This window comes from Saccharomycodes ludwigii, chromosome I (genome assembly GCF_020623625.1).
Source record: "Saccharomycodes ludwigii strain NBRC 1722 chromosome I, whole genome shotgun sequence".
In the NCBI taxonomy this organism is placed as follows: domain Eukaryota; kingdom Fungi; phylum Ascomycota; class Saccharomycetes; order Saccharomycodales; family Saccharomycodaceae; genus Saccharomycodes; species Saccharomycodes ludwigii.
The window spans coordinates 2,154,581-2,181,500 of NC_060200.1; the positions used below are offsets into that span (position 1 = coordinate 2,154,581).

Genomic DNA, 26,920 nt, shown 5'->3' on the forward strand with positions numbered 1-26,920 from the left:
AATAAAATGGCAATCATAAGTTTTTTTTTTTTTATTTTTTATTTTTTTTTTTTTTTTCAATTCAATCTCTAATTCTAGCATAGCCTTTCGATATTATACTATTTATATCAGTACCAACCCTTCTATTCTCTAATGCACGTAAAAAATCTCTCATAACGATTCCAGATTCTTCCCTAGCTTCTTTGTATTTAATGCCCATTTCCCCTCTGACATTTATAGCATTTGCAACTGGGCCAGCAGGTTCTCTACCACCAACTATTGTATGCATACCTGAGCTTGATTTAGATAAGGACGACGATGATGAGGATGATGAAGTTAACCAGCTATATTTCTTCTTGGTACCCATCATTAAATTTGCAGTAGCATTAGAGGCTTTTGCCATTGATTCTTCTTCATTTAGTGCTCTAATTTTAGTAGATTCCTTCTTTTCTAGCCCATGATCTTGCCTTTTTTTCAATCTTTTTTCTTCTAGTCTTTTTTCTTCCAAAGCAATTTTCCTCAAAGCTTTAGATACTTCACTTCTCTCCGTTATTATCCCACTGTTACTACTATTGCTCAAACTGTGCACATTTTTAAAACTGCTTTTACGACGATGTCTTGATAAAACTAACGCATTTACTATCAAATCTTTCATATACAGTTCACAGGCAGTACTCATTTGTAATAAGATTTCAGGCTTCTCCTTTTCCAAATCCATAGGTTCCCTTTTGATTTTAGATAGTCCAAACTTATTCTCCTTCATAACTTTCCTCATTGCTCTGTTCACGTGGAATGGGTGTAGAAAGGGCTGTACAGGTGGTAAATGGGTAACTTTCCTACTTGTACTCTTTTTTCCACCAGGTGTATCGACATTGCTTCCATTATTACCTTTGTTATTACTTGTACCTTGCTTGGAATATTGTGCATTTAATAAAGCCTCTTCTTCATGAAGATTAACACCTGCTGATAATAATGCATCACCTAATTTATCTGGATCAGTGGACGGCTCAGTTGTTTTATTATTGGTAGTAGGCACAATTATAGGTGTTGTTGTAGTTTTTTTTTTAGCGGATAGCTCCGATCCCTTTGGAAAAACATTGTCCTTCTTGATACTATCATTGTCATTTGGGTTGTTGTTATTATTAGTTGACATTTAATACCACTAGCACAATTATTTTTATTCTTTTCTTTTTTTTTTTTTTTTTTTTTTTCCCTCTTCTTCTTCTTCTTCTTCAGATTTTGAATATTAATTAATAAGTTTTCTTGCAAGTTCTAAACAGGACAAAATAGAATGCATAGATGTGTAAATGAAAGAGGTGGATAGAAATGTTTTTGAGATTGTATTATTGATTGCATATTACTTTATTTATTTATCACAAATAAATAAAAAGGTTTTTATAATTATGGAAAAAATTAATAAACCGTGTGCAGTTGCTTTGCCGTTCAAAATGATAACAGCTCTAAGAAAAAAAAAAAAAAATTTAACGTTTCTTTTTTAAAAGCTTTTTTTTTTTTTTTTACTATTTTTTAATAGTTTTTGTTTTATGGTTTGGAATTGCTTTTTCAAATAGATGAAATAGTTATTTAATCTTTTCAAAGTTTCCATGCTACAAAACACTAACCAAAAAATTGATCTAATTTTTATTTTGTAACCAGTGAAAATAAGAATAACCGAAAAAAAGAAAAAAAAAAAAAAAAAAAAAAAAAGGAAAGCACAAGACGGTAAGAAATGTCTTTAAAATCATCCTCTTTAAAATACGTTGTATTTCAAGGATCTAAAAATTTTCGTTTAAGAATAGTGATGGCTACTTTGGCAGGTAAACCAATCAAAATTGAGAAAATACGTTCAGAAGATTTTAATCCAGGTTTAAAAGACTATGAAGTGTCTTTTCTAAGACTAATCGAAGCGGTCACTAACGGTTCACTAATTGAAATCTCCTACACTGGTACAACGATCATTTATAAACCAGGTATTATCACCGGTGGGACATACACACATAATTGTCCAAATTCTAAAGCAGTTGGTTATTTCGTTGAGCCGATGTTATATCTAGCGCCATTCTCCAAGAAAAAATTTTCTATTTTATTTAAAGGAATTACCTCTTCTCATGTAGATCCTGGTTTGGATGCTCTTAAATGGGGGTTGTTGCCCATTCTAGAAAAATTTGGCGTTAGAGAATGCGCCTTGCACACTTTGAAAAGAGGCTCTCCTCCGTTGGGTGGTGGTGAGGTCCATTTAGTAGTGGATTCGTTGATTGCCCAACCAGTAACAATGCATGCTATTGATAAACCAATGATTAATACCATTAGGGGCGTTGCATATTCAACAAGGGTTAGTCCTTCGATGGTAAATAGAATGATTGAAGCAAGTAGGAAGGTTTTAAAAAATGTTGGTTGTGAGGTTAATATTACTGCTGATGTATGGAGAGGTGAAAACTCAGGGAAATCGCCTGGCTGGGGTATAACATTGGTTGCAGAGAATAAAAGCGGCTGGAGGTATTTTTCTGAATGTGTAAGTGGTCCCGGTGATGTTCCTGAAGACATTGGCATGAAAGCTGCTTATCATTTATTAGAAGAAATATCATGTAGTAGTGTTGTTGGTCGGAATCAATTGGCCCTGGCTATTGTATATATGGTTATTGGTAAAGAAGATTTAGGTAGATTACGAATTTCTAAGAAAGAAATAGATGCGAAGTTTATAACGTTGTTAAGGGACATCAAAAATTTGTTCGGTACCCAAGTTTTTCTTCAAGACTGTGATGATGACGAAGATGATATGTTATTAACTATAAAAGGTATAGGTTTTACCAATACTAATAAGAAAATAGCATAAGCGTATGAATAGTAGTTTTCTTTGCTCTTTCCCCCCTCTTCTTACTCATATATATCTTTATATAGTACGTGCATATATGCATATATTTTGTTTTATATTATTATTATTATTATTATTATTATTATTATTATTATTATTATTCCTTTCTTTTTAGTAATATAAAACACACACACATATATATATATATATATATATACAATAAATAAAGAAAGAATATATACATCACCTACTTAGCGGCATGTTTTCTAAATTATTTTGTAATTTATCCCATGCATTAGAATTTAAATCCATATATTTACCCTGCAAAGCAGCCCATTCACGGAACATATTGGTCACTAAAAACTGAGTTTCATGGAATATAGCAAATTCCTGTAAAATACATTCCTTAATTAACCACGACCTGTTAAGTTGTTCTTGTATACTTTTTCTGTCCTGTTTAATACTAGCCTCTAATTTGTCGTAAACAGCACCCCTCAAATCTGGCTTCCCTCTCATAGACTCTAGTTTTTCTGCATTTAATTCAATTCTTCTTTGTAATTGCGGAACAGTACTGCCTGCCATCATTTCATATCTTTCGAATAACCCCTTTAATGCAAATAGAATTTCGATATAAGTTTTAAATTTTTCACTTAAAGTTTTCTTCACTTCTTTATTTTCTTTTAAAGTCAAGTCCACACATGTATCCAAATGAGCTTCTATCATTTCAAAGTGTGTGTTAATATCTGCCACCGTAGTATCTTTGTCTAATGGATACAATTTGGAAGTGCATTCTTTAGTGAATTTATCTAAATAATGTTTCAATTGATACCTTTCCATTGCAGCAGCCTTCATTCTCTTCTCGTATCTTTCTATTAGTATGGTTATTTTGGTCCAATATTCCAACGATGTATCTAAATTATCTCTTAATGAATTCCAAATTTCAGAATATTCATTTTTCCACATCTTGACAAATTTTTTGTCTATTTTTTTGTCAGAAAACTCTTCAGTGGTATCATAAATAGCTTGTTTCCTCCAGGTGGATAAGTCAGTAGGGACTGTTAAAAAGGTCAAAACTAGATCGTCATTTTTTAGCACCGGATGTTTCATGATTAAATTGGTAAATCTCGACAAACCTAACCTCCTTCTTTCCAAGAAAATTGGATCCTTATTTTGCGAACCAATCATTTTGGGGGGCAATTCGGGTATTAGTCTGAATGGATATTTTTTTAATAAAACTTCTTGTAGCCAAACAAAATCTGAATAGCGACGAACAACTTTTTTGCTTGAATCGTTGGGGAGAGTTACCACTGGGTTAGGTAATACAATCAAAGGGCGTATTAGGTAATTAGTATGTTTGAATAATAATCCCTCTCGCTCCGGCAATTCTTCGATTTCCACTAAATCACGCTCTAAACTATTAAAAGTTTTTCTTGCGTTCTGGAACCAAAGCTCATCATCTGTATCCAATTCTTCCTCTTCATAGTCATTTTGGACAAGTGGACCTCCCAAAATACCATTTCTGTTTTTAGCATGCATAATTTGTGGTGAAGATAGTGGATTATCTAAAGCATTAGTAAAAGTAAGTGCTGTGATTTTGGTGTTATTTGATAAGTTATCCTCAAAGGCATCAGTTAGCGGGCTAATATTATTATTGTTATTATTTGTGATGGTGGCAATAGTATTATTCCCCCACACGGACCCAATGTGTGTGTCTGAGTTGGTGGAAACTAATTCATCCACGTTGTTATTGTTCCAAGTGCTAAATGACATGCGAGAATCAGTGGTGTCATTAGTGTTAGGTAACTCGGTGTATGTTGTTTTATTATTTTCCTTATTTTCTTCAGTTCTTTTATTGAACTCGTCAGCCCAAGGGTCAGGTTCATTATTCAGTAAATTCATTTTTAGTAGTTGTTTATTATTGTTGTTGATGTTATTGATATTATTCCTTTTTTTTTTTTAAAAAAAAAAAATAGTTCTTAAATTATATATGGGTTAAATAGTTAAACTTTTCTTGGTAAAGGTGAATGTATCCCAAAGAATTTACATAAACAAAAAAAAAAGTGTTTTATAATTTAATGCGTTTGGCTGTTGTGTTAAACTTTTTTTTTTTATCATCCTTTAGTAAAATTAAAAAAAAAAATTAAAAAAAATAAAAAAAAAAATAAAAAAAGGGCAGCTCGCAATACTTGACGGCATACACAATGTAGAAGCATCACCAACGTTAAAACTTAGTAGAAATAAAAAAGTGTATAAAATAAAGTATATACTTGGCATTTACATATCTAATAGGCAATATCTCAATTTATTCAAACTCAAAATCTATCCAACCGGGCCAGCATATTTCTTTGCGTATTATATTCCTTAAGCTTTCTAAAATGAAATTTTCTACCTCATTTACGTTACGGATCCCAGTGTTATAAGTATTCTGCAAATCATTGCCACTGTTACCACTATTTCTGTTCTTGTTGGTATTATTTGTATCAGCACTAGATGTTTTATTAGAAATATTTATATTATTGCGATTACTACTCGGTGGAATTGAAGAATTTAGTAACGATGCATATGGCACCGATTTGGAATTTCTATCCATAACGTTAGTAGTCCCATTGTTACTATCATCATCCCCACCTCCTATCACACTAGATATATCCATTCTACGTATAAATTGTATTCTCTCCATAGAAGGCTGATAATTATATGTAAGCTCATCTGAGTTCTTAATAGCATTGTTATCCAGTTCATCATCGCTCACATCACATAAACATGAAAAAAAAAGTTGTCCCTTTGATTTTAAATATGCAACTAAACATAATGAATGAATGCCTATATTTGAAACGCTCAATTTTAATGGCAACGATAAAAAGTCTTGAGTTGGATAATTCAATACCACTTCCGCGCTTATTTCTATTAATAAATCGCCTTTATATTCTACATCTAATAAAAATTGTATATCCATTTCATTCTTTTCAAAAAAACCTTGTTGGTTATCGTTTTCATGGCGGTAAGCAGAAGAATTGATATCGTCCTTATTTGACTGGGGATCTTTTCCATTAAGATCTGTTTTTTCTTTTGCAGTATCTCCTTGTTCTTCTTTATGATTTGGATCCTCTGGATAATAAAAATGAGGTAAAGGATCACTTATTTGTTTCAAAACCAAAGAAGGTGGTATTGATCCGATCTCAAAATTAGTGATTCGTAAATTCTTAATGTAGCTGGGTAATTCTATATTAGATAAATGGGTATTAAAAAATGACTTTATTGTTTCATTTATATTTTTTTGATTTTGTATTTTGGACCAATCTATTTCAAAAGACATTTGTAAATTTATTATTTGTTTCGCAGAGGATAGATCTTCTTTATATATATATTATTAATTATTTATATCCTATTTAGTTTCTGTTCTTTTTTCCTTAGAGGGGGATGAACATCTGAGTGATTACTAGACCAGACAATATCTCTTTAAACATGTAAAGGTACGTATTGCAATGGTAAAAAAAACTTTGACCCCTCAGAGAAGTCTGCAGTATAAACTATATATATATATATTTTTGGTCAACTTTACAAATAGTTTATTCGGGTAAAGAAATTTATATTCATATTTCCACAACTACAACAAATAAAAACATTAAAAAGTCTTTTATTTTTGTTTGTGCTCCGAAAAATCGTTAATAAAAAGAGTTATAATTTGTAACAAGTACGCACACTCAATTGCTTAAACATAGTTTACAAAATATATTCAGTCAAGGGTCCCATTCATTTTGTACTTTAGCATGCCTATTATCTTATCAAGGAATGTCACAATAAGGTGTAATTCAACACTTTATAATTTAGTTAAATCAAAGACAACTTCATCACTGCTTTATAACAATTCACAAATATGTTTTTCCGGCTATCAAGTTAAAAGACATATTTTTGGTTTAGGCAATATCACCGCTACAGCTTCAATACCTGAACAAAAATATATTTTGAATAAAACGGTTATCGCACCAGTAAATATAATGTATGACGTCGTATCAGAAGTTTCTAAATATCAAGAATTTATTCCATATTGTGTCGAATCATTTGTTAACAAACGAGATCCTAAAACCAACAAACCAATTGAAGCAGGTTTGCGTGTTGGTTTTAGGCAATATGATGAAAAATTTGTTTGCAAGGTAATTTGCAATTGCAATATTAATAGTAATGATAAAACTGTGATCGACAATAACATAAAAAATGATGAGGTGAAAACCGTTGTTGCTGAATCTTTAACACATGGCTTATTTGATGTTTTATATACAAAATGGACAATTAAGCCACATCCTACCCGTACTAATGCCTCCGAAGTTGAATTATTACTGAAATTTAAGTTTCATTCAAGATTGTATAATAGTGTTTCTTCTATATTTGCAAAAAGTGTTACGGAATTGGTTATGAATTCCTTTAGTAAACGTGCTGGATTTGTACAAAAACAACAACATTTAAGATCAAAAAAGTTGTAAAATAAAATAGGTTTGTTGAATAACTCGTATTTGGAAATGTTTAACTATATAGTGTCAGATAAATAAATGAAATTCATGAATATAAAATATAGTAGCAGCATAAAACCTTAAATAGTGGTATCAAAGATAAAAATAATAAAGGGCATTGAATAAATATTGATCATAAACTAAAAATAAAGACAAAGGCGGGGTCGGAAAAAAAAAAAAAAAAAAAAAAAAAAAAAAAAAACATACACACATTTTTGTAAGTGTTAAAAGTTTTAGTTTTTTGTTTTATTTTCATCTTCAAACCATTTGAGACCCCACCAAGCAACAACTGAAGTTAAAACTCCCAAAAAAAATCTTTTATCTCTTGGCTCTAATTCCTTACATGATGCACTGAAGTTATCATTCTTATAGTCATTGTCAGCATCCTCCCTTTTTTCATTAATAAATTTACCCTTATAAGAAATAGTCGAAAGTTCCTGTTTAACTTTTGGAAGAGAAGTAGTTTCTTCTTGTTCTGCCGTAAAAACTTTAACCCCTTCGATATCTGGAGTTATAAGTGTCTGTGTAACATTTTTACTAGCAGTAACTGAATTGTTAGCTCTTTTTTCAAATGGTGTAACTTTCTTCATTGAAGCCTCCTTAGTCAAAGGTATCATATACAAAATATGTTTATCTTCGTTTTTGTGCAAATTTGCTTCCAAAGACAGAATATTAGGAAACTCTACAGAGTCAACACCCTTACCAGTTAACTTAATGTGCTTTGAGGAAATGTTCTTGTTTGTGTTATTAATAATGTCGGTAATAGTATTGGTGTTTTTATTATTGATATCCTTCTTGTTATGAAGCTTACTAGCATTAATTTTTTTATTCGTAGACTTTAGGTTATTGCGAACAGTAACCCGGTTGTAGTCTTTTAAAGTTGGATGTCGATTTCCGTTAATATGGTTGCTATTAACAGTTTCATTGTCGCAATTAATGGATTTTATGTTCTGTTGAGTAGGATGCACTTTAGTACTGCTATTAGGCCTCTTAGAAATAAAAGAGTTGTTATTTATCTTATTATTAGTAAAAACAGTAGTAGCCGCAGTAGTGGTATGATGTGATAAAGAATACGATCTTTGATTATTAGTTATAGAAGAGCTCTCAAAAGCAGAAATGCGAGAAATTAAATCAGATTTCTTACCAGAAACTTTTAACCCTCTATTTTTACATTCGATTTTCAAATGTTTTAAACTCATCTTGGAATATTTATCATTAGAAGTATTAAATAAGGTAGTATGATCTTGTTTGTTAGTGTTATGAACAAATCTTACACCAATACTGCCACTAAGTTGGCTTGCACTCCTTCTTTTTTTCAAACATGACGACGTCAATGTAGAACCAGCAGTTTTTCTTAGAGATAATGACATCTTTTTGTACGGCTAGGCGTTTAAAGCTCAATTTATTAATCTTACTTTATGTTTTATAACATTACAGTGTATACGTATAGTATTGGTACTTTAATAGAACGAGGAACCAACCAGTTCTCCATTTGTTAGATTCCAAGGGAAAAAAAAGATAAAAAAAAGATAAAAAAAAGATAAAAAAAGAAAAAAAAAAAGAAAAAAAGAAAAACAGAAAAAAAGAAAAAAAGGAAAAAAGAAACTTTATACATATTTATGCGTTCGGGAGAGTTTAATTGGCTATAAGAAAATAATCATGTGACAGTATAAAAAAATAAATTAAAAAAAAAAAATTATACTATTTTATCCGAACAAGGAAAAAAAAAACAAGAAAAAAAAAAGACATCAACAGTAATTGAACTACATGTCTCTTAGGTATCCCAGCCCTTAAAATTTTTACAACTCATTTTAAAGAAAATAAGTACTCAACTTCAAGCACTAACAACAACAATGGGTAAAGTCTAAGTAACGGAATAAAAAGCCACTTATGCCATCTTTTTCAACCAAGAGAAATGGTACTATCATTTATAACATACTGCACGCTTGATGCGTCAAAGATAATTTAATAAAACTAGATTAAATATAATTTATTTACAGATAAAAGCAAAAAGAACAAAATAATTAGATAAAAGTTAGTCACAATATAATATACTCAAATTAAACATGTGAATCCATTTTATCCTTCTTTACTTTTTTTTCTTTCGATTATTAATGTAACGTGTGCCATAGGAATAATAATATAGAATGTATAATAAATATATAACTTTTTTTTTTTTTTTTTTTTTTTTTTTTTTAATTTTGCATTTTGTCTTATTTTATTTTATTTTACTTCAGTTTTAACAGCCAATCCAAAATTAAAATCCTCAAAAATCAACAATATGCTATGTGTTCAGTATTGGCGAGCAGCTTCTTGACAGGCTTTCAACTGCTGTAAATAATAATCACAAATCTGCATGTTACCTTGGTTGTCTTCTAAACAACGAGTAAAGTTTCTTGCATCGACATCACAGCTTCTAGCAACTTGTTGGTCTAATTGTTGTTGCTGAGCAGGAGCAGCTGCAACTTGCTCCTGTTGAGCAGCAGCAGCAGCATCAGAAGACCCAGATCCTGAAAACAGACCAGTTAAACCAGCACCAATGGTATGTCCAACGGCACTCCCAACAGCAACACCTGCAGCAGTGCTGGCCATTTGGGCAAACATGCCTGGTTGTTTTGGTTGTGAAACAGCAGCTGGTTGAGAGTACTGGGTACTAGTTGGAGCTGGAGTTGAAACTGGGGTAGAAGCTGAATGAGTTGGAGCAGCCATAGTATGAGCAGAACGGGATTGAACTACTGGTCTGGAAGAACGACCTCTTGAACGAGCCATTTTTATATATATATTTTTATGTGTGTTTTCTTGACTTTCTTTTCTTTTTCTTTTTTGAATAATTATATGTCTATATTCAAAAATCTATCGTCTGAGTGATAAAAAAATTCAATGCAATTATATAAGATACCTTTACTTTTAAAGAGTAGGAGAAAAGGTAAAAAGAAAGATTGCTCAAAGCTGAGCCGACTTGTTACATTCTGTTTTGCCTTCGTCTTTTTATATGTTTGAAAATCAATCTGGGTAAAAAAATAGTTTTATACACAGAAAAAAAAAAAAAAAAAAAAATACCGGGTAAAAAGTAAAAGAGTGATTCGTTAATAACAGTAAATTGAACTGCACGTTTTTGCGCAATAGAAAATAAATAAATAAATAAATAAATAAAAAACAGCTTTGGTATCGCCTACGGTATTTATTCTTTCTATCGTTTTACTGTAAGTCTTACCCTGCCCAGATGGCAATATTTATTATACATTGCCGAGTTCGGAAAAGTTTAACCATGCCTAAAAAACTTGTCTCTGTACAACTTTTTTATATAATGAATACGTGGATCAACAAAAATAAAAAATAAAAAGCACAAGTAATGATAATAAAAGTTCTAGAAACTTCTCTAATGTTATTATTATTATTATATCGCTATACGTACTTAACATATAAGTTCTGTAAACGTTGATAATGCTAAAAGACCGAAAGTCCGCTATTGGACTTGTATTCTACTTCCCAAAACCTGCGTAAGCATCATACTACTAAATGTCAAATAACTTATTTGTTACAATATAAATATATTAATACTAAAAACAGAAAAGTATAACTGTTCCTACTTGCCTATTTATAGCATATAATTAAAAAATAACAAGATAAAAGGAAAGTATATCGTAAAAATTGTTTTAAAAAATTTAGCATATAAAATAAAACATTTACCTCTAAAACAAAAAAACAAAAACGATAATAATACCGTAAAAGTATAGGCTTGCATTGTTCTTGTTAGCATCAGCTTGAAAGCTGGAAAGTGAGAAGGTACTATACTGGTTTAAAACAGAAGCCGTGGCTGAGGAATGTTGTGCGTCAACACTTGATATTCCTATCTTAAAAGCACTCGTATTAGTAGCAGCATCTTGGGTAGTTGACCTGACATTACTAATTGTAATAATAGTAGTATCAGATGAAATACCAGTAACAAAACCTCCTTCTGTACCCGTGTATTCCGTAACCCTGGTGCTAAGACTAGCGCTTCTAACACTAATAAAAAATGTATTAGTTACGGTTGAAATTTCAGGAACAAAAACCATTGAAGTGTTTTGTATTTTAGTACAGTCACCACCACAAAAAGTAGAATATTTATTTGCTTCGGTAGAAACCGTAAGATCATCAGAACCAACAGAAGGATAAATATTCATAGTAGAGCAGGTACTTTTACTGATAACATTATCGATAGTAGTAGTGTTATTATCTGTGTCCAACGTGTTTAATGTTGAAAAATTAACAGGATATGTATTTGAGATAACAGTAGAATCTGTTGTATCAATGAAAACATTTGATAATGTAGATGGCAAAAAAGTAACTGTATTGGCATTTGATATACTAGAAGATGTGCGAGTACCGAATGTAGCGGTCATAGTGGGAATTATTGAAATGGAACTAGTATATAAAGTAGTATCAGAGGATGTAGCAAATTCAGGAGATGACAAGGAAACAAGTGAAGTGATAGTAGAAGAAGAAAAATACATAATAGATGAAACAACATCGGATAATTTAAAAGATAATGTGCTTGATAAAATATTAGTGGTACTGTTAAAATAACCAAAAACCGGTGTTTCCACATAGATTATGGTTGACGTGGTAGGAACCCCGTCTGTGCCAGTTGTTGTATATGCACTTGTAGAGTACGTACTAGTGTATGTACCAGTCCATGGCCCAGTAGTTGTTGTAGTTCCACTAGCTTCTGGCGTTTCCACATAGATTATGGTTGAAGTGGTAGGAACCCCGTCTGTGCCAGTTGTTGTATACACACTTGTAGAGTACGTACTAGTGTATGTACCAGTCCATGGCCCAGTAGTTGTTGTAGTTCCACTAGCTTCTGGCGTTTCCACATAGATTATGGTTGACGTGGTAGGAACCCCATCTGTGCCAGTTGTTGTATATGCACTTGTAGAGTACGTACTGGTGTATGTACCAGTCCATGGCCCAGTAGTTGTTGTAGTTCTACTAGCTTCTGGTGTTTCCACATAGATTATGGTTGACGTGGTAGGAACCCCGTCTGTGCCGGTATTTGTGAATATACTTGTAGAATACGTACTAGTGTATGTACCAGTCCATGGTCCAGTAGTTGTTTTAGTTCCACTAGCTTCTGGCGTTTCCACATAGATTATGGTTGACGTGGTAGGAACCCCGTCTGTGCCAGTTGTTGTATACACACTTGTAGAGTACGTACTAGTGTATGTACCAGTCCATGGTCCAGTAGTTGTTGTAGTTCCACTAGCTTCTGGCGTTTCCACATAGATTATGGTTGACGTGGTAGGAACCCCATCTGTGCCAGTTGTTGTATATACACTTGTAGAGTACGTACTAGTGTATGTACCAGTCCATGGTCCAGTAGTTGTTGTAGTTCCATTAGCTTCTGGCGTTTCCACATAGATTATGGTTGACGTGGTAGGAACCCCGTCTGTACCGGTATTAGTGAATATACTTGTAGAATACGTACTAGTGTATGTACCAGTCCATGGCCCAGTAGTTGTTGTAGTTCCACTAGCTTCTGGCGTTTCCACATAGATTATGGTTGAAGTGGTAGGAACCCCGTCTGTGCCAGTTGTTGTATATACACTTGTAGAGTACGTACTAGTGTATGTACCAGTCCATGGCCCAGTAGTTGTTGTAGTTCTACTAGCTTCTGGTGTTTCCACATAGATTATGGTTGACGTGGTAGGAACCCCGTCTGTGCCGGTATTTGTGAATATACTTGTAGAATACGTACTAGTGTATGTACCAGTCCATGATCCAGTAGTTGTTGTAGTTCCACTAGCTTCTGGCGTTTCCACATAGATTATGGTTGACGTGGTAGGAACCCCATCTGTGCCAGTTGTTGTATATGCACTTGTAGAGTACGTACTGGTGTATGTACCAGTCCATGGCCCAGTAGTTGTTGTAGTTCCACTAGCTTCTGGCGTTTCCACATAGATTATGGTTGAAGTGGTAGGAACCCCGTCTGTGCCAGTTGTTGTATACACACTTGTAGAGTACGTACTAGTGTATGTACCAGTCCATGGCCCAGTAGTTGTTGTAGTTCTACTAGCTTCTGGCGTTTCCACATAGATTATGGTTGACGTGGTAGGAACCCCGTCTGTGCCGGTATTAGTGAATATACTTGTAGAATACGTACTAGTGTATGTACCAGTCCATGGTCCAGTAGTTGTTGTAGTTCCACTAGCTTCTGGCGTTTCCACATAGATTATGGTTGACGTGGTAGGAACCCCATCTGTGCCAGTTGTTGTATATACACTTGTAGAGTACGTACTAGTGTATGTACCAGTCCATGGCCCAGTAGTTGTTGTAGTTCCACTAGCTTCTGGCGTTTCCACATAGATTATGGTTGACGTGGTAGGAACCCCGTCTGTGCCGGTATTAGTGAATATACTTGTAGAATACGTACTAGTGTATGTACCAGTCCATGGCCCAGTAGTTGTTGTAGTTCCACTAGCTTCTGGCGTTTCCACATAGATTATGGTTGACGTGGTAGGAACCCCATCTGTGCCAGTTGTTGTATATACACTTGTAGAGTACGTACTAGTGTATGTACCAGTCCATGGCCCAGTAGTTGTTGTAGTTCCACTAGCTTCTGGCGTTTCCACATAGATTATGGTTGACGTGGTAGGAACCCCGTCTGTGCCGGTATTAGTGAATATACTTGTAGAATACGTACTAGTGTATGTACCAGTCCATGGCCCAGTAGTTGTTGTAGTTCTACTAGCTTCTGGCGTTTCCACATAGATTATGGTTGAAGTGGTAGGAACCCCATCTGTGCCAGTTGTTGTATATACACTTGTAGAGTACGTACTAGTGTATGTACCAGTCCATGGTCCAGTAGTTGTTGTAGTTCCATTAGCTTCTGGCGTTTCCACATAGATTATGGTTGAAGTGGTAGGAACCCCATCTGTGCCAGTTGTTGTATATGCACTTGTAGAGTACGTACTGGTGTATGTACCAGTCCATGGCCCAGTAGTTGTTGTAGTTCTACTAGCTTCTGGCGTTTCCACATAGATTATGGTTGAAGTGGTAGGAACCCCATCTGTGCCAGTTGTTGTATATGCACTTGTAGAGTACGTACTGGTGTATGTACCAGTCCATGGCCCAGTAGTTGTTGTAGTTCTACTAGCTTCTGGCGTTTCCACATAGATTATGGTTGACGTGGTAGGAACCCCATCTGTGCCAGTTGTTGTATATGCACTTGTAGAGTACGTACTGGTGTATGTACCAGTCCATGGCCCAGTAGTTGTTGTAGTTCTACTAGCTTCTGGCGTTTCCACATAGATTATGGTTGAAGTGGTAGGAACCCCATCTGTGCCAGTTGTTGTATACACACTTGTAGAGTACGTACTAGTGTATGTACCAGTCCATGGCCCAGTAGTTGTTGTAGTTCTACTAGCTTCTGGCGTTTCCACATAGATTATGGTTGACGTGGTAGGAACCCCGTCTGTGCCGGTATTAGTGAATATACTTGTAGAATACGTACTAGTGTATGTACCAGTCCATGGTCCAGTAGTTGTTGTAGTTCCACTAGCTTCTGGCGTTTCCACATAGATTATGGTTGACGTGGTAGGAACCCCATCTGTGCCAGTTGTTGTATATACACTTGTAGAGTACGTACTAGTGTATGTACCAGTCCATGGCCCAGTAGTTGTTGTAGTTCCACTAGCTTCTGGCGTTTCCACATAGATTATGGTTGAAGTGGTAGGAACCCCGTCTGTGCCAGTTGTTGTATACACACTTGTAGAGTACGTACTAGTGTATGTACCAGTCCATGGCCCAGTAGTTGTTGTAGTTCCACTAGCTTCTGGCGTTTCCACATAGATTATGGTTGACGTGGTAGGAACCCCATCTGTGCCAGTTGTTGTATATACACTTGTAGAGTACGTACTAGTGTATGTACCAGTCCATGATCCAGTAGTTGTTGTAGTTTCACTAGCTTCTGGCGTTTCCACATAGATTATGGTTGAAGTGGTAGGAACCCCATCTGTGCCAGTTGTTGTATATGCACTTGTAGAGTACGTACTAGTGTATGTACCAGTCCATGGCCCAGTAGTTGTTGTAGTTCTACTAGCTTCTGGTGTTTCCACATAGATTATGGTTGACGTGGTAGGAACCCCGTCTGTGCCGGTATTAGTGAATATACTTGTAGAATACGTACTAGTGTATGTACCAGTCCATGGCCCAGTAGTTGTTGTAGTTCCACTAGCTTCTGGCGTTTCCACATAGATTATGGTTGACGTGGTAGGAACCCCGTCTGTGCCAGTTGTTGTATACACACTTGTAGAGTACGTACTAGTGTATGTACCAGTCCATGGTCCAGTAGTTGTTGTAGTTCCACTAGCTTCTGGCGTTTCCACATAGATTATGGTTGAAGTGGTAGGAACCCCGTCTGTGCCAGTTGTTGTATACACACTTGTAGAGTACGTACTAGTGTATGTACCAGTCCATGGCCCAGTAGTTGTTGTAGTTCCACTAGCTTCTGGCGTTTCCACATAGATTATGGTTGACGTGGTAGGAACCCCATCTGTACCGGTACTAGTCCAAACATTGGTAGCATAAGTAGTGGTATAGGAAAGGGAACCAGGTGTGGTTATAGTTGTAGTTAATTCCGCAGTCTTTGTAATAATCGAGGCAGACCCAGTATTTAAATCCTGGGTGATAAGAATAATCTGATCAGTAGCTGTGTTGATGATGTATTGAGTGCTAGCAATGGTATCTGTGCAAGTGTACAAAATAGAATATCTATTATGAATGGTGTTATTTTCGTTTGGCAATTTTTGTAAATTGTTGGCCCAAATACGAACACCATTATCCAATGGTCCAACAGTAATCTCTATAATATTATTGCCACAATCATAATCAACCTCAAGGTAGTCAATGGGAAATAACCAATCATTAAAATTACTAGTCAAGCCAACCTGGGAATTATCACAATCGATACCATTATTTTCGTTGTTGATATCATACGTTAAAATTTCAGTGCCACCCAAAATGTAACCGTTTCGACATGCATGGCCCAAAGTATACGATTCTAAAGTGCCATAGGTGGTAGTACGAGCAAAATAATACATTTCGTTATTTTCACCTAAAGAATCAAAGGTAATATTGGCGGATAATTCATCACCAAATAGAACATTCTGAGGAGTATCTGCTTGAAAAAAATTGGCGTTTTGCAGTTCATATTTGTAATAGGAATCTCCATTGCTAAAAATTAAAGAAACAGAAATACTACCAGTAACCATATTGGCGGAGGTAAATGAGTTGTACGATTCGCAAGCTAAAATAGTGTCTTCATATAGATAAGCTGCTTGCTGATAGGCATAACAGCGGAAGGCATTAGTTCCGTCAGACAATCTAACGTCAAATGAACCTTCATCATCACCAATCTTTAACCTGTAAATGTGCGGCATTGACACTGTGAAGTAGTCGCCAATATCAATGGGGATACCAGCATCAATAGCAAAATTAAAGGTTGCAGTCCAGCTTTCTTCTGGATATTTGGCTCCTTGGGGGGAAAAACTTAAATCTGAAAAGGTAATTGCCAGAATTTCAGATGTTGCATTAGTGCAGGTTATTAATAAAACAAATAGTAAGTGTAAAAACATATTAAAAAAAAGTCCCTTTTTTTTTCGATACATTTGTAATCCCTTTGTTAGTTATATTTTTAGTTAAGCGGAATAAAAATGAGTATGTTTTTGATGTTAGGATTTATGATACTACTGATAACAATGAAAATGGAATAATGGAACAGTAAGACAGAAATAAAAATTGTAAAGTCAAAAATATAAATATATAAAAACAACTATATGTTTATATATATATATATATTTTTTTTTTCCTACCCTCTCTATCTCTTAATTGTCTTTGGCTTTCCGATTATCATCCAGTAGTTTTGGGTAAAACAGGCTGCATTCCAAAATGTTTTAATGTAAATAGTAACATGATTAATTTTAAACTGTTCTTTTACGAATACAAACATTCCATTATTAACTTCTTCGTAAACCAACTCTTTCAATTCAATTTAAATTTAGGGAAATGATTCACGTACAATGTTAATAACAACAGTACACAAAATATAATCACAAACTATCCGCAATAAAAGTTACATTGTTTATACTTGTTGTTTGGTATTACCAGGTGCCATATTTTCCCCAAAAATATTGTAAACAAATCGAATATAATTTTATCATTGTTAGGGAACACCTAAAACTATTGTAGATTTTTTGTTATTTTTATTTTCCATTGGTGTCTCGATTTGGAAACTGGAGGATGGGAGCGGGAAGAGTGGTCAAGGATTATGTAGGTAGACATAATCATTTCTTGACCTCACTAAAAAAAAAAAAAAAAAAAAAAAAAAAAAAAAAAAAAAAAAAAAAAAAAAAAGAATTGGCAAGTATCTCAAACAATGCATAGGCGAGAGCAGACATTAATGATAGCTGGATTGAAGAATGCAAACCTACCAAATCTAGGGTTACTACTTTACTGAAAAAATACTTAATTCACAAGATAAAATAATCAACCCCAAAAAAAAAAAAAAAAAAAAAAAAAAATTAAAAAATAAAATAAAATACCATAAAGGGGATATTTTAAACTTAATAAACATGTAAAGTTGAATTTAATAGAACTGTGTTCAAAAATATAATAAAAACAATCAGATAAGTACCAAAAAAGGTTCTGCAAATATCAAAAGTGTTTATTCACTAAAATCTCATGATTTTAATTCAGAGTTGGTTAAATAATAGCATCTTCTATAACAATAGATCAACACATAAAAAGGCAAATAGCACATAGATTTAAATTTAAATTTCCACCTAAATATATATGTATCGACCACAAAATGTAAAAACACTTTGTTACGAAATACTAGCTTCTTAAAATCAAAGTTTAAAAAAATGAATGATACATATATTAGCCATCAGCCTGTTCCCATATTGACTCTTCTGTTTATCCTCATCATGCTTCCTATGTGCTATTTAGTATTTTTTTTTTTTTTTTTTTTTTTCCTTTTCTTTCTCCCTTGTTTTATTCATTTTGGTACAGTATTAAAGTCTTTTAGATCTCTACTATTAGACTCATTATTTATTTTGTTGTCGTTATTATTATTTGTATTTAGTTAAGCTTTAAAAGTAAAAGTAAAAGTAAAAGTGAAAATAAAAGTGAAAATAAAATCCTGAAAAATCATAGTTGAACATATATATTAACATAGCTTTGCGTTACTTTTGATTAATTTGTGTGCGCTCCCTCAAAAAAATACAAAACTTCGCCAGATTGCTGTCAATTAATTAATTAATTTTTTTTTTTTTCTTTTTTTCCCCCCCTTACATAAAAATACAAATATACAACTGATTATACAATTATATGGGCACGCCAATGTCGAACTAAAAAAAAAGGAAAAAAAAAAAAAAACTAAAATCTCCATTCTTCATCTACGGATTCAATAGCCCATTTAAATTTTTCTCGTAAAGTCTTTGTAAAGATTTTTTCAATTGGAACATCATACTTTTTACAAAACACTACCGATAATCTTGGATCAATATAGTTAATCTTAGAGGTACCTAAAGCAACTTGCGAATTATCTTCCTTATCCTTCAATTGAATGGTACTTATTTTAATTCTATTTTCCAGTTTTTCTATTTGAGCCTTTAATTTATCTACATCTAGTAAAGTGGCTCTAACTTCAATTTCATCAGTTTCTAATTCGTGAGCAAGCTGTTTTTCTAATTCATCAGTACGATTTAACCATTCTTTTAGTTGCTCTTCTGGTAATGGATCTTGGCCCTCAAATTTCAATTTTTCATTTTCCCTAATAAATTTTTTATTCCACTTTTCACGTTCACGTTCAATAACTCGTTTGTGTATTGCTGCCTGTTGCTCTTTTGTTAAATCACTAATTTCTTCAAAGTATTTAGGATTCTTACTTAATTCTTCTTTATCCAACTGTAATATGGCCTTTTTATATCTAATTTTTTGCCATTCTAACTCTGCAATTTTGTCAGTTGCCTTTTGCACTGAAGCCTCGTGGCCCTTGGAAACAGAACGTTGATGATTACATAAAATGGCAACTGCCCTATTAGCAGCATTATATTTCAATACTTTTTCAGCCACAGTGCCCTCATTTGGGATTAGATCCAATTGATCTTGCATAGTTTTTGAAGCATTGTAAGTACGAAAAACTTTGGCCGTTAACCCAGGCATATAATTTTGCAAGTGTTTATTCAAAATCGATGGATCCAATCTATCAAACAATTGATCACCAGGTTTCTTTGGTGCACGCTTAAAAATTGCTAGGCTTTTAAAAACCTGTTTATCAACTTCAACTTCCTGGTAGTATCTAATACTATCCTTACCCAAAAAGTCAAATATGACGGTTTGTGGTGGCTTCAACGTAACGTGTTCGTATCTCAACGAACAGCAACCAACAGTATCCGCTTCATCTTCTGATTTTTCACCACCAGCTCTTAAGGCAAATACATCGATTAAATAGGTGGCAACTGCCATCTGTCTTTCCAGCATAACTTTGCTTTTTAAATTTTTTTTATAATCCTTTCTAATTACGTCAATATGTTTTTTTAATTCACGGGCCTTCTCAAATTTCTTGTAATCGCTCATGCCTTTCAAAGAGGAGTTTGCAGCAAATCTAACATACTTGAAAGAATTAGAAATATTTTCCCGCCACATAGCTAACCATTGAACGGTATTATCGTGTCTAACCTCCCCCCATTTGTGTCCAGCTGGCGGTTCAGGAATGGGGGCATCCTTATCCAAGTTTAATACAACTTCTTCTGGGTAAACCCTTCTTTTCAATTTACCGGTTTTAGGATGGGCACCGCGACCTCTGAATAACCCAGGTGGTTCAATACGGAAATTGCCAACCTGTTCTTTTCTTTCATCCAAATAGCAATATTTGTAAGGTTCTTCAAATTTTTCTTTTTCTAATCTCTGTTGTTTCTTTTCTTGAGAAGTCAAGCTTTTTCTTTCTTGTTTTTTTAATTCAAAATAATCATACATTTTACTAAAATCACATTTTTCAAATTTTTCAATGTTAACGCCATTCTTGGTCCCACCGTTCTCCTCTAGCACTTCTTTAAAATCATGGAAAAAATTCTTCTGGAAGGTAGGATTCTTGCCATGATCAGTTTCTAATAAAGCAGCATAAAATCCTGCCACTTCTTCAGCTTGTGGGGGCAGGTCAACAGGTTTTCCGTTATAATAAAGTTTAACGTGTGATGGCAAGGGTTCATATTCGGGAGGAAAAATAACACCGTTGTGTTTTAAAGTTTTCCACTTAATTGTGTCATCATTGTTATCAGTCTCCCACCATTTATAAAGTACAGCATCAGTTTCTTCTTCTTCTTCTTCTTCTTCTTCTTCTTCTTCTTCTTCTTCTTCTTTTTCTTCTTCTTTCCCTTCTACGCCATCTTCCGCTTCATCCTCTTTTTTCGTTCTGTCCTTCTTTTGTTTTTGTTGTTTCCCTTTCTCTTCTTCTTTTTTAACAAGTCTATCTTTAGGCTCATTCTTTTTTTTATTTCTAGTTATAGTATTAGTATTTTTAGCAGTCTCTGCTTTTACCTTTTTCTTTTTGCTAGACTCTTTTTTTGGTTTACTTCTTTTTTTGTTTGTGGCTATTTCTTCGTCAATTGTATTATTTTCTACTTTGGTTTCATTTTTTGTTTTGGATCTCGTTCTGACGCTAGTTATTTTAGGGGTAGAATTGACATTCTCTTCTTTTATACTTTTTTTAGTCCTTAATCTTTTCTTAGCGGCGGTTATTTCAGAAATAGAGGCATTATCAGGAAATTCATCCTCCTCTTTTTCAAATTTTAGTCCTTTACGTATTTTTCTTTTTTTCAAAGGAATATCCTCTTCATCTTTTATTTTATTATCAGTAACATTTGTTCTTTTTTTTCCAATAACGTCATTACCACTAAATCTTTGGGATAATGGAATATCATCTTCGTCGTCCGAATAACCCTTTATTTTCACAGTCATATATATTAAGTTTGGATTTTTTTTGTTTGTTTGTTTTTAGATGCTTTACTTAAGGACATTACGACACTAAAAAAAAGGAAGAAAAAAAAAAAAAGAAGAAAAAGAAAAAAGAAAAAAGAAAAGAAAGAAAAAAAAAGGAAAGAAAAAAAAAAAAAAAAAAAAAAAAAAAAAGAAAAAAAAAATTATAAATTTGGTGCTCTTGTATATTTTAACGTAGTAGTAAATCGTTACGCGTTCAGCATTCATTTTTTTTTTTTTTCAATTACGCGTCTTAATTCATATATATATAGATAGATCTTTTTTTTTTTCCTGAAAAATATTAAAAAGTTAAGAAAACGCTATATAGCTATAATCTCGAACATTTCTGCCACTTATTTATATAAACTATTACCTCCTATAGTCCCTCCCCTTTAGGTACCAAAAAAGGAAGAAGACTTAAGTAACGGTTAACACAAGTCTGAAAAATATAAAAAATTCTAAGGGCCATGTCATACTATTATATCCTAGTATTATGGATAGGTATTTGCACTCCTCAGTAGTAATATTCAATAAAAGAGGAGGATTAGTATAACCTGTTTATAATTACCGAGTTTTTTGAGCTATTTCTAATATCTGTAGGATTAAAATGAAAATAATGGAATAAATACACTATGCAACTTGAAAAGAAACTTTATTGTTATTGTCGTTATCATTAGACTTTTTTAATGTTTCGGTAAGTCACACAAATACCAACTTTGTATATATATTCTTCTAAGACTGTTTTTCGTCCTGATATGAGTCGAAATCCAAGATTTGATACTATCAGTTTTTGCATTATTCTCATATTGTTTATAGCAGTAGGACAATATTAAAAAGTATATTGGATAGTATTACTAGATTATTTTTTGTGATTTGTGTTTACAAAGTCACCAAACATGGAAAAACAAAAAAGAAAAATAAATGATATCAACAAGCACGTTAAAAAAAAAAGTTTGTTTGCCATTTCCTTTTACGCTTTTTTTTTTTTTTTTTTTTTTTTTTTTTTTTGCGTTTTGCGTTTTGCGTTTTGCGCATAAAATCCATTTCCGGATTTGGCAAAAATGAAAACAAAAATAAAGAAAAATTACTTTATTTACTCGAATAACAAACTTTATTTATTTATTTATTTATTTACTTTTTTTATTTCCATCACAGAAACTTTGCAGAATATGCACAATACTAAGTTCTAAAAGAGTAATTTACAATTTTTTTTTTTTTTCTTCTTCTTCTGAGATCCCAAGTAAGAAAAAATATAAACAAAAAAAACAAAAACATTGAAAAAAAAATTATAGTGAATTAGTTTTTAAAAAGGATATAAATTAAGTTATTATTGTACCATATAAAAGAAAAAACATTATATATTTTGTTTTTGTTTTATTGCTAATTTAATTTAATTTTTTTTTATTTTTTTTTTTTTTTTTATTCTGTTTTATCGATACTTTTAATCGAATTGGGTTGAATGATAAAAATACGTTTATTTTATTTAGTCACCTATTAAAAGAAATTAAAGAATATACAAAAACCCCACCAGTCAACTACATTGCAAAGGGAAGTTTGAAATTTTAAAAAAGTCATTTTCATAAATTGTCTTAAAGACAGGAATTTTTTTATTTTATTTTATTTTATTTTATTTTAAAATAAAAAAAGAAAAAATTGGTATCCGAGAATTATAGGTGAATATTAACTTACCTCATTTTTTTTATTAAAAAGTCAGAAAAAATATATTTTGATAGATTTACATACAATATATTTTCCTCTGAAAGTCTTTATTGATTTACTTTTGTTTTTCTGTTTAATTTGTTTAATTCCTTTACCACAAAAAGCAAACAGATTGCTTTACTTTTGTCATTTTTTTTTTTTTTTTTAGTATTATTATTATTATTATATTTTCGCCTTGCCTTTTTAAAAGACTAAAAAAGTGACACAAAATTTTCAAAATACTTATAAAAACACAATTCATTTGGTAAACACATTGTCATTACAACAGAAGTCATAGGTATAATTATTCTTTTATTTTATTATTTTGCTTTTAGACTTACTCCTTTTGATACTATTCAGTGATTAGCATCCTATCTTCATAATTACGTGCTAAAAGAAATAATTTTTCAAAAAAAGAAAGATACCACGGCTATTCAAAGGTGCCACAAAGAAAAAGAAAAAATGTCTCAACAACAACCACCATTGCAAATAGTCAATGATAAGCAGCTAAATACCCGCTCTAATAATGTCAGAACTCCAATCAAAAATAACATTGGCAAAGAAAATTATCATACTCAACAACATAGTAATAAAAGGTCAGATCATCATTTAGAGCAACATCGCCAGCCCGCTCAAAAGAAAAAGAAAGAAAAATTATCCTCGTTATGTAAAACACCGCCATCGCTAATTAAAATGAAAGGCAGAGATTACCACAGAGGTCCATTCTTAGGAGAGGGTGGTTTTGCACGTTGTTTCCAAATGAAGGATGATAATGGTAAAATATTTGCAGCTAAGACCGTGGCCAAGTTGTCTATTAAGTCAGATAAAACCAAAAGAAAATTGTTATCTGAAATACAGATCCATAAAAGTATGAGGCATCCAAACATAGTCCAATTTATTGATTGCTTTGAAGATGACGTTAACGTTTATATACTATTAGAAATATGTCCTAATGGGTCCTTGATGGATTTATTAAAGAAAAGGAAGGTCATTACCGAACCAGAAGCCCGTTATTTTACGACACAAATAGTCGGTGGTGTTAAATATATGCATAGTAGAAGAGTTATCCACAGAGATTTAAAATTAGGTAATATCTTTTTTGATAGCGAGTATAATTTGAAAATTGGAGATTTTGGTCTAGCAGCTGTTCTATCGAGTGAGAGAGAACGTAAATATACAGTTTGCGGTACTCCAAATTATATAGCACCAGAAGTTCTGACAGGGAAGCATACCGGGCATTCTTTTGAGGTTGATATATGGTCAATTGGTATAATGATTTATGCCATGTTGATAGGGAAACCTCCATTTCAATCCAAAGATGTTAACAAAATATATCAGAGAATTAAGACTGGAGACTACTATTTCCCTGATGATAGACCTATTACCTCCGAAGCTGAACTTTTGATCAAAGATATATTGGCGATTAACCCATTGGAGAGGCCATCTTTGAATGAAATAATGGACTCGGTATGGTTTAGAGGTTTTTTCCCAGCAGCAATTGAAAAAGATGTCATGGATAAGGTTCCGTTATATGATAAGCATTTAGATCCAACCGAGTCGTTGAATAATTTTAAAAATTGCATGGCTAAAGCCGGAATTCTAACACACAATAGAGCTAGAGAGTCGCCAGTACATTTATCCGCATCCGCTAGCGAAACTGGCGACAATATCAATAAATATGACAATAATCTTTATATTCTACCACACTGCTTATCACCAGGTGATACTAAGACGAAATATAAGGAGGTTGTTGATATTGAAACACAACGGAGGTTGAATTCGTTGGCAAGAGATGCCAGAATAAATAAGGCTAGACAGATTATGATCAGAAGTAATTTGGTTTCAGCCTCTACTAATCATATTAACTCTGATTTATCGCTAAGAATATTGGCCAGCGAGTGTCATATGACGTTGAACGGGTTACTAAAATGCGAAGCTGAAAAAAATCTGGTGCATCTAACTTCTAGTGATGATTTACACGACGAAAGGTTAAAACACCCTATTATTGTTACCAAATGGGTTGATTATTCTAATAAACATGGGTTTTCATACCAACTATCTACAGACGATATCGGTGTTCTTTTTAACAATGGCTGTACGGTATTGAGATTGGCTGATGCAGAAGAATTTTGGTATATTAATTCAGATGAGAAGGACGGTTGGGTAGCTACGCATTATTCGTTGGCTGATAGACATGTGGAATTCCATAAACATTTGGAAGTGGTTAATTTTTTCTCTAAATATATGAAAACCAATTTAAGCCGGGTGTCCACCTTTATTAGAGAACTTTACCACACCGAAGATGTTTTTTTGAGAAGATATACAAGATATAATCAGTATGTCATGTTTGAATTGAGTGATGGTACATTTCAATTTAATTTTAAGGATCACCATAAGTTTGTTGTATCAGAAAGTGGTAACCTAATAACGTATATATCGCCAGAACGAGAAAATACAACATATGAAACTGTAAAATTGTTGAAATACGGGTCAGTTCCAAAACACCCAGATATTAATATAAAAGAAAAGGTGGAACTAATGAAAGAAGGTTTAAAACAAAAGGCTATGGTAGTTTCTAGGAGTCAACAGTAAATGAATAAATTAAGAAAAAAAATACACACATGCAAGCATATTTATATATATATATATATATATATATATGGTATAGTATAATATTAGTAGAATGATATAAATACACACAAAAAAAAGTGTAATATAAAGTTTTAATCCTTATTATTTCTTTTTTCTTTTTTCTCTTTTCTTTTTTCCTTTTTCTTTTTTCTTTTTTCTTTTTTCTTTTAACACATAAAACACATAAAACACATATTTAGACGTTCAACAGTATGCTAATTTAGGATGTTTTAAAAGACTTTGAACTCATACGTTAATGTTGGTAGCCAGAGTGCCTTCATCAGAAGCTAAGGTTTGTAAATTCCACTCTGTTTCGAAACTAGATTGTAAATGAGATAATTGGCCAATAATACTATTACAGGCATTTTGTAAAGCATCTTTAGGATCATACCCTTCAACGGTTTGTATTCTCATTTTAAACCTAGCGAATAGCGGATGCTCTACTTTGTAAGCAGCAAATAAAACACCTTTGTCCTCTAGTAACTGAGCTCTTATTAAATTACCTAAGGTATGATCTTCCTTTTCAAACGTTATCACAATGGCGTTTGGTGCTTTTGTATCCGGTTCTATTTGTAATTTAGGCACACCATCTGGTAACAAAAATAATTCAAATCTATCTGGAGCATTCATATTTTGTAATTGTGGATGAGTTTATGGCTGGTTATTTAGAAATGATGATAAAGTTAAAGCTAGTGTGGAGGGTTTTTGTTATTTTTCATTTTCTTTGATCCAAAGTTTAGAAATAATAAGGCTAACGATATTCAGAAAATAGATTAAAAAAAAAAAAAAAAAAAAAAAAAAGCCTGTTTGTTTGACATGAGGGCAGGTTTAGTAATATGCCAATATATTATACCCGGGTAAAATAAATGCAATAGTTAAGACTATTGATAGATTACCCGCACTCTTTTAATATTTAGACACCCGGACATTGCATGTAAGACCGGGTTACCGGTAGATAAATGACCCGTGTGCTCATGCATTGTTTTCTATGCTTTCAATTGTGCTTTAAATCATAATAATAAATAGCAGGTATTCCTTTTTTTTTTTTTTTCTTCAACAATTTTATCTTTGTAATTCACTTTTGGAATAATTGACCAAATAAAAAAGGGCTATTTCGAGATTATAATTTTGGTTGGTTTACTTTTACTCAACTTTACCTTTTGTTTATTTGTTTACTCTATTTTTCCTTTTTCTTTTTTTTTTCTTTCTTTTTTCTTTTTTTTTTACGATTGATTAAGTGTTTTTGTTTAGAGAAAAAAAAAGAAAAGAAAAA

At 32.7% G+C, this 26,920-nt stretch overlaps 11 protein-coding genes across 11 annotated transcripts; 3 read left to right on the plus strand and 8 right to left on the minus strand.

Annotated features, from left to right (window-relative positions):
* Nucleotides 1-61: 61 nt before the first annotated feature.
* TAF4 (Taf4p) lies at nucleotides 62-1,132 on the minus strand (the record flags this gene model as incomplete). Its single annotated transcript, XM_046079909.1, has 1 exon — nucleotides 62-1,132. One exon carries the CDS (start codon nucleotides 1,130-1,132, stop codon nucleotides 62-64), a length of 1,071 nt encoding a protein of 356 aa, XP_045937226.1.
* Nucleotides 1,133-1,708: 576 nt separating this feature from the next.
* On the plus strand, nucleotides 1,709-2,812 carry RCL1 (rRNA-processing endoribonuclease; the record flags this gene model as incomplete). The annotated part of the gene is made up of 1 exon (XM_046079910.1): nucleotides 1,709-2,812. One exon carries the CDS (start codon nucleotides 1,709-1,711, stop codon nucleotides 2,810-2,812), a length of 1,104 nt encoding a protein of 367 aa, XP_045937227.1.
* Nucleotides 2,813-3,034: 222 nt separating this feature from the next.
* On the minus strand, nucleotides 3,035-4,690 carry MVP1 (Mvp1p; the record flags this gene model as incomplete). Its single annotated transcript, XM_046079911.1, has 1 exon — nucleotides 3,035-4,690. The coding sequence occupies one exon, from the start codon at nucleotides 4,688-4,690 to the stop codon at nucleotides 3,035-3,037; it is 1,656 nt and encodes a 551-aa protein (XP_045937228.1).
* Nucleotides 4,691-5,093: 403 nt separating this feature from the next.
* Nucleotides 5,094-6,107, minus strand: MDM12 (ERMES complex subunit MDM12; the record flags this gene model as incomplete). The annotated part of the gene is made up of 1 exon (XM_046079912.1): nucleotides 5,094-6,107. The coding sequence occupies one exon, from the start codon at nucleotides 6,105-6,107 to the stop codon at nucleotides 5,094-5,096; it is 1,014 nt and encodes a 337-aa protein (XP_045937229.1).
* A 454-nt stretch (nucleotides 6,108-6,561) lies between these two features.
* Nucleotides 6,562-7,272, plus strand: COQ10 (ubiquinone-binding protein COQ10; the record flags this gene model as incomplete). Its single annotated transcript, XM_046079913.1, has 1 exon — nucleotides 6,562-7,272. One exon carries the CDS (start codon nucleotides 6,562-6,564, stop codon nucleotides 7,270-7,272), a length of 711 nt encoding a protein of 236 aa, XP_045937230.1.
* Nucleotides 7,273-7,532: 260 nt separating this feature from the next.
* On the minus strand, nucleotides 7,533-8,669 carry AIM34 (Aim34p; the record flags this gene model as incomplete). The annotated part of the gene is made up of 1 exon (XM_046079914.1): nucleotides 7,533-8,669. The coding sequence occupies one exon, from the start codon at nucleotides 8,667-8,669 to the stop codon at nucleotides 7,533-7,535; it is 1,137 nt and encodes a 378-aa protein (XP_045937231.1).
* Nucleotides 8,670-9,591: 922 nt separating this feature from the next.
* MIX17 (Mix17p) lies at nucleotides 9,592-10,068 on the minus strand (the record flags this gene model as incomplete). Its single annotated transcript, XM_046079915.1, has 1 exon — nucleotides 9,592-10,068. The coding sequence occupies one exon, from the start codon at nucleotides 10,066-10,068 to the stop codon at nucleotides 9,592-9,594; it is 477 nt and encodes a 158-aa protein (XP_045937232.1).
* A 923-nt stretch (nucleotides 10,069-10,991) lies between these two features.
* Nucleotides 10,992-16,949, minus strand: SCDLUD_000930 (uncharacterized protein; the record flags this gene model as incomplete). Its single annotated transcript, XM_046076810.1, has 1 exon — nucleotides 10,992-16,949. The coding sequence occupies one exon, from the start codon at nucleotides 16,947-16,949 to the stop codon at nucleotides 10,992-10,994; it is 5,958 nt and encodes a 1,985-aa protein (XP_045937233.1).
* Nucleotides 16,950-18,717: 1,768 nt separating this feature from the next.
* TOP1 (DNA topoisomerase 1) lies at nucleotides 18,718-21,787 on the minus strand (the record flags this gene model as incomplete). The annotated part of the gene is made up of 2 exons (XM_046079926.1): nucleotides 21,754-21,787; nucleotides 18,718-20,705 (listed from the first exon to the last, which is right to left on the minus strand). Exon 2 carries the CDS (start codon nucleotides 20,317-20,319, stop codon nucleotides 18,718-18,720), a length of 1,602 nt encoding a protein of 533 aa, XP_045937234.1. The 5' UTR covers nucleotides 20,320-20,705; nucleotides 21,754-21,787.
* Nucleotides 21,788-23,478: 1,691 nt separating this feature from the next.
* Nucleotides 23,479-25,608, plus strand: CDC5 (polo kinase CDC5; the record flags this gene model as incomplete). The annotated part of the gene is made up of 1 exon (XM_046079927.1): nucleotides 23,479-25,608. The coding sequence occupies one exon, from the start codon at nucleotides 23,479-23,481 to the stop codon at nucleotides 25,606-25,608; it is 2,130 nt and encodes a 709-aa protein (XP_045937235.1).
* Nucleotides 25,609-25,893: 285 nt separating this feature from the next.
* RPB11 (DNA-directed RNA polymerase II core subunit RPB11) lies at nucleotides 25,894-26,277 on the minus strand (the record flags this gene model as incomplete). The annotated part of the gene is made up of 1 exon (XM_046079928.1): nucleotides 25,894-26,277. One exon carries the CDS (start codon nucleotides 26,275-26,277, stop codon nucleotides 25,894-25,896), a length of 384 nt encoding a protein of 127 aa, XP_045937236.1.
* Between the last annotated feature and the right edge of the window lie 643 nt (nucleotides 26,278-26,920).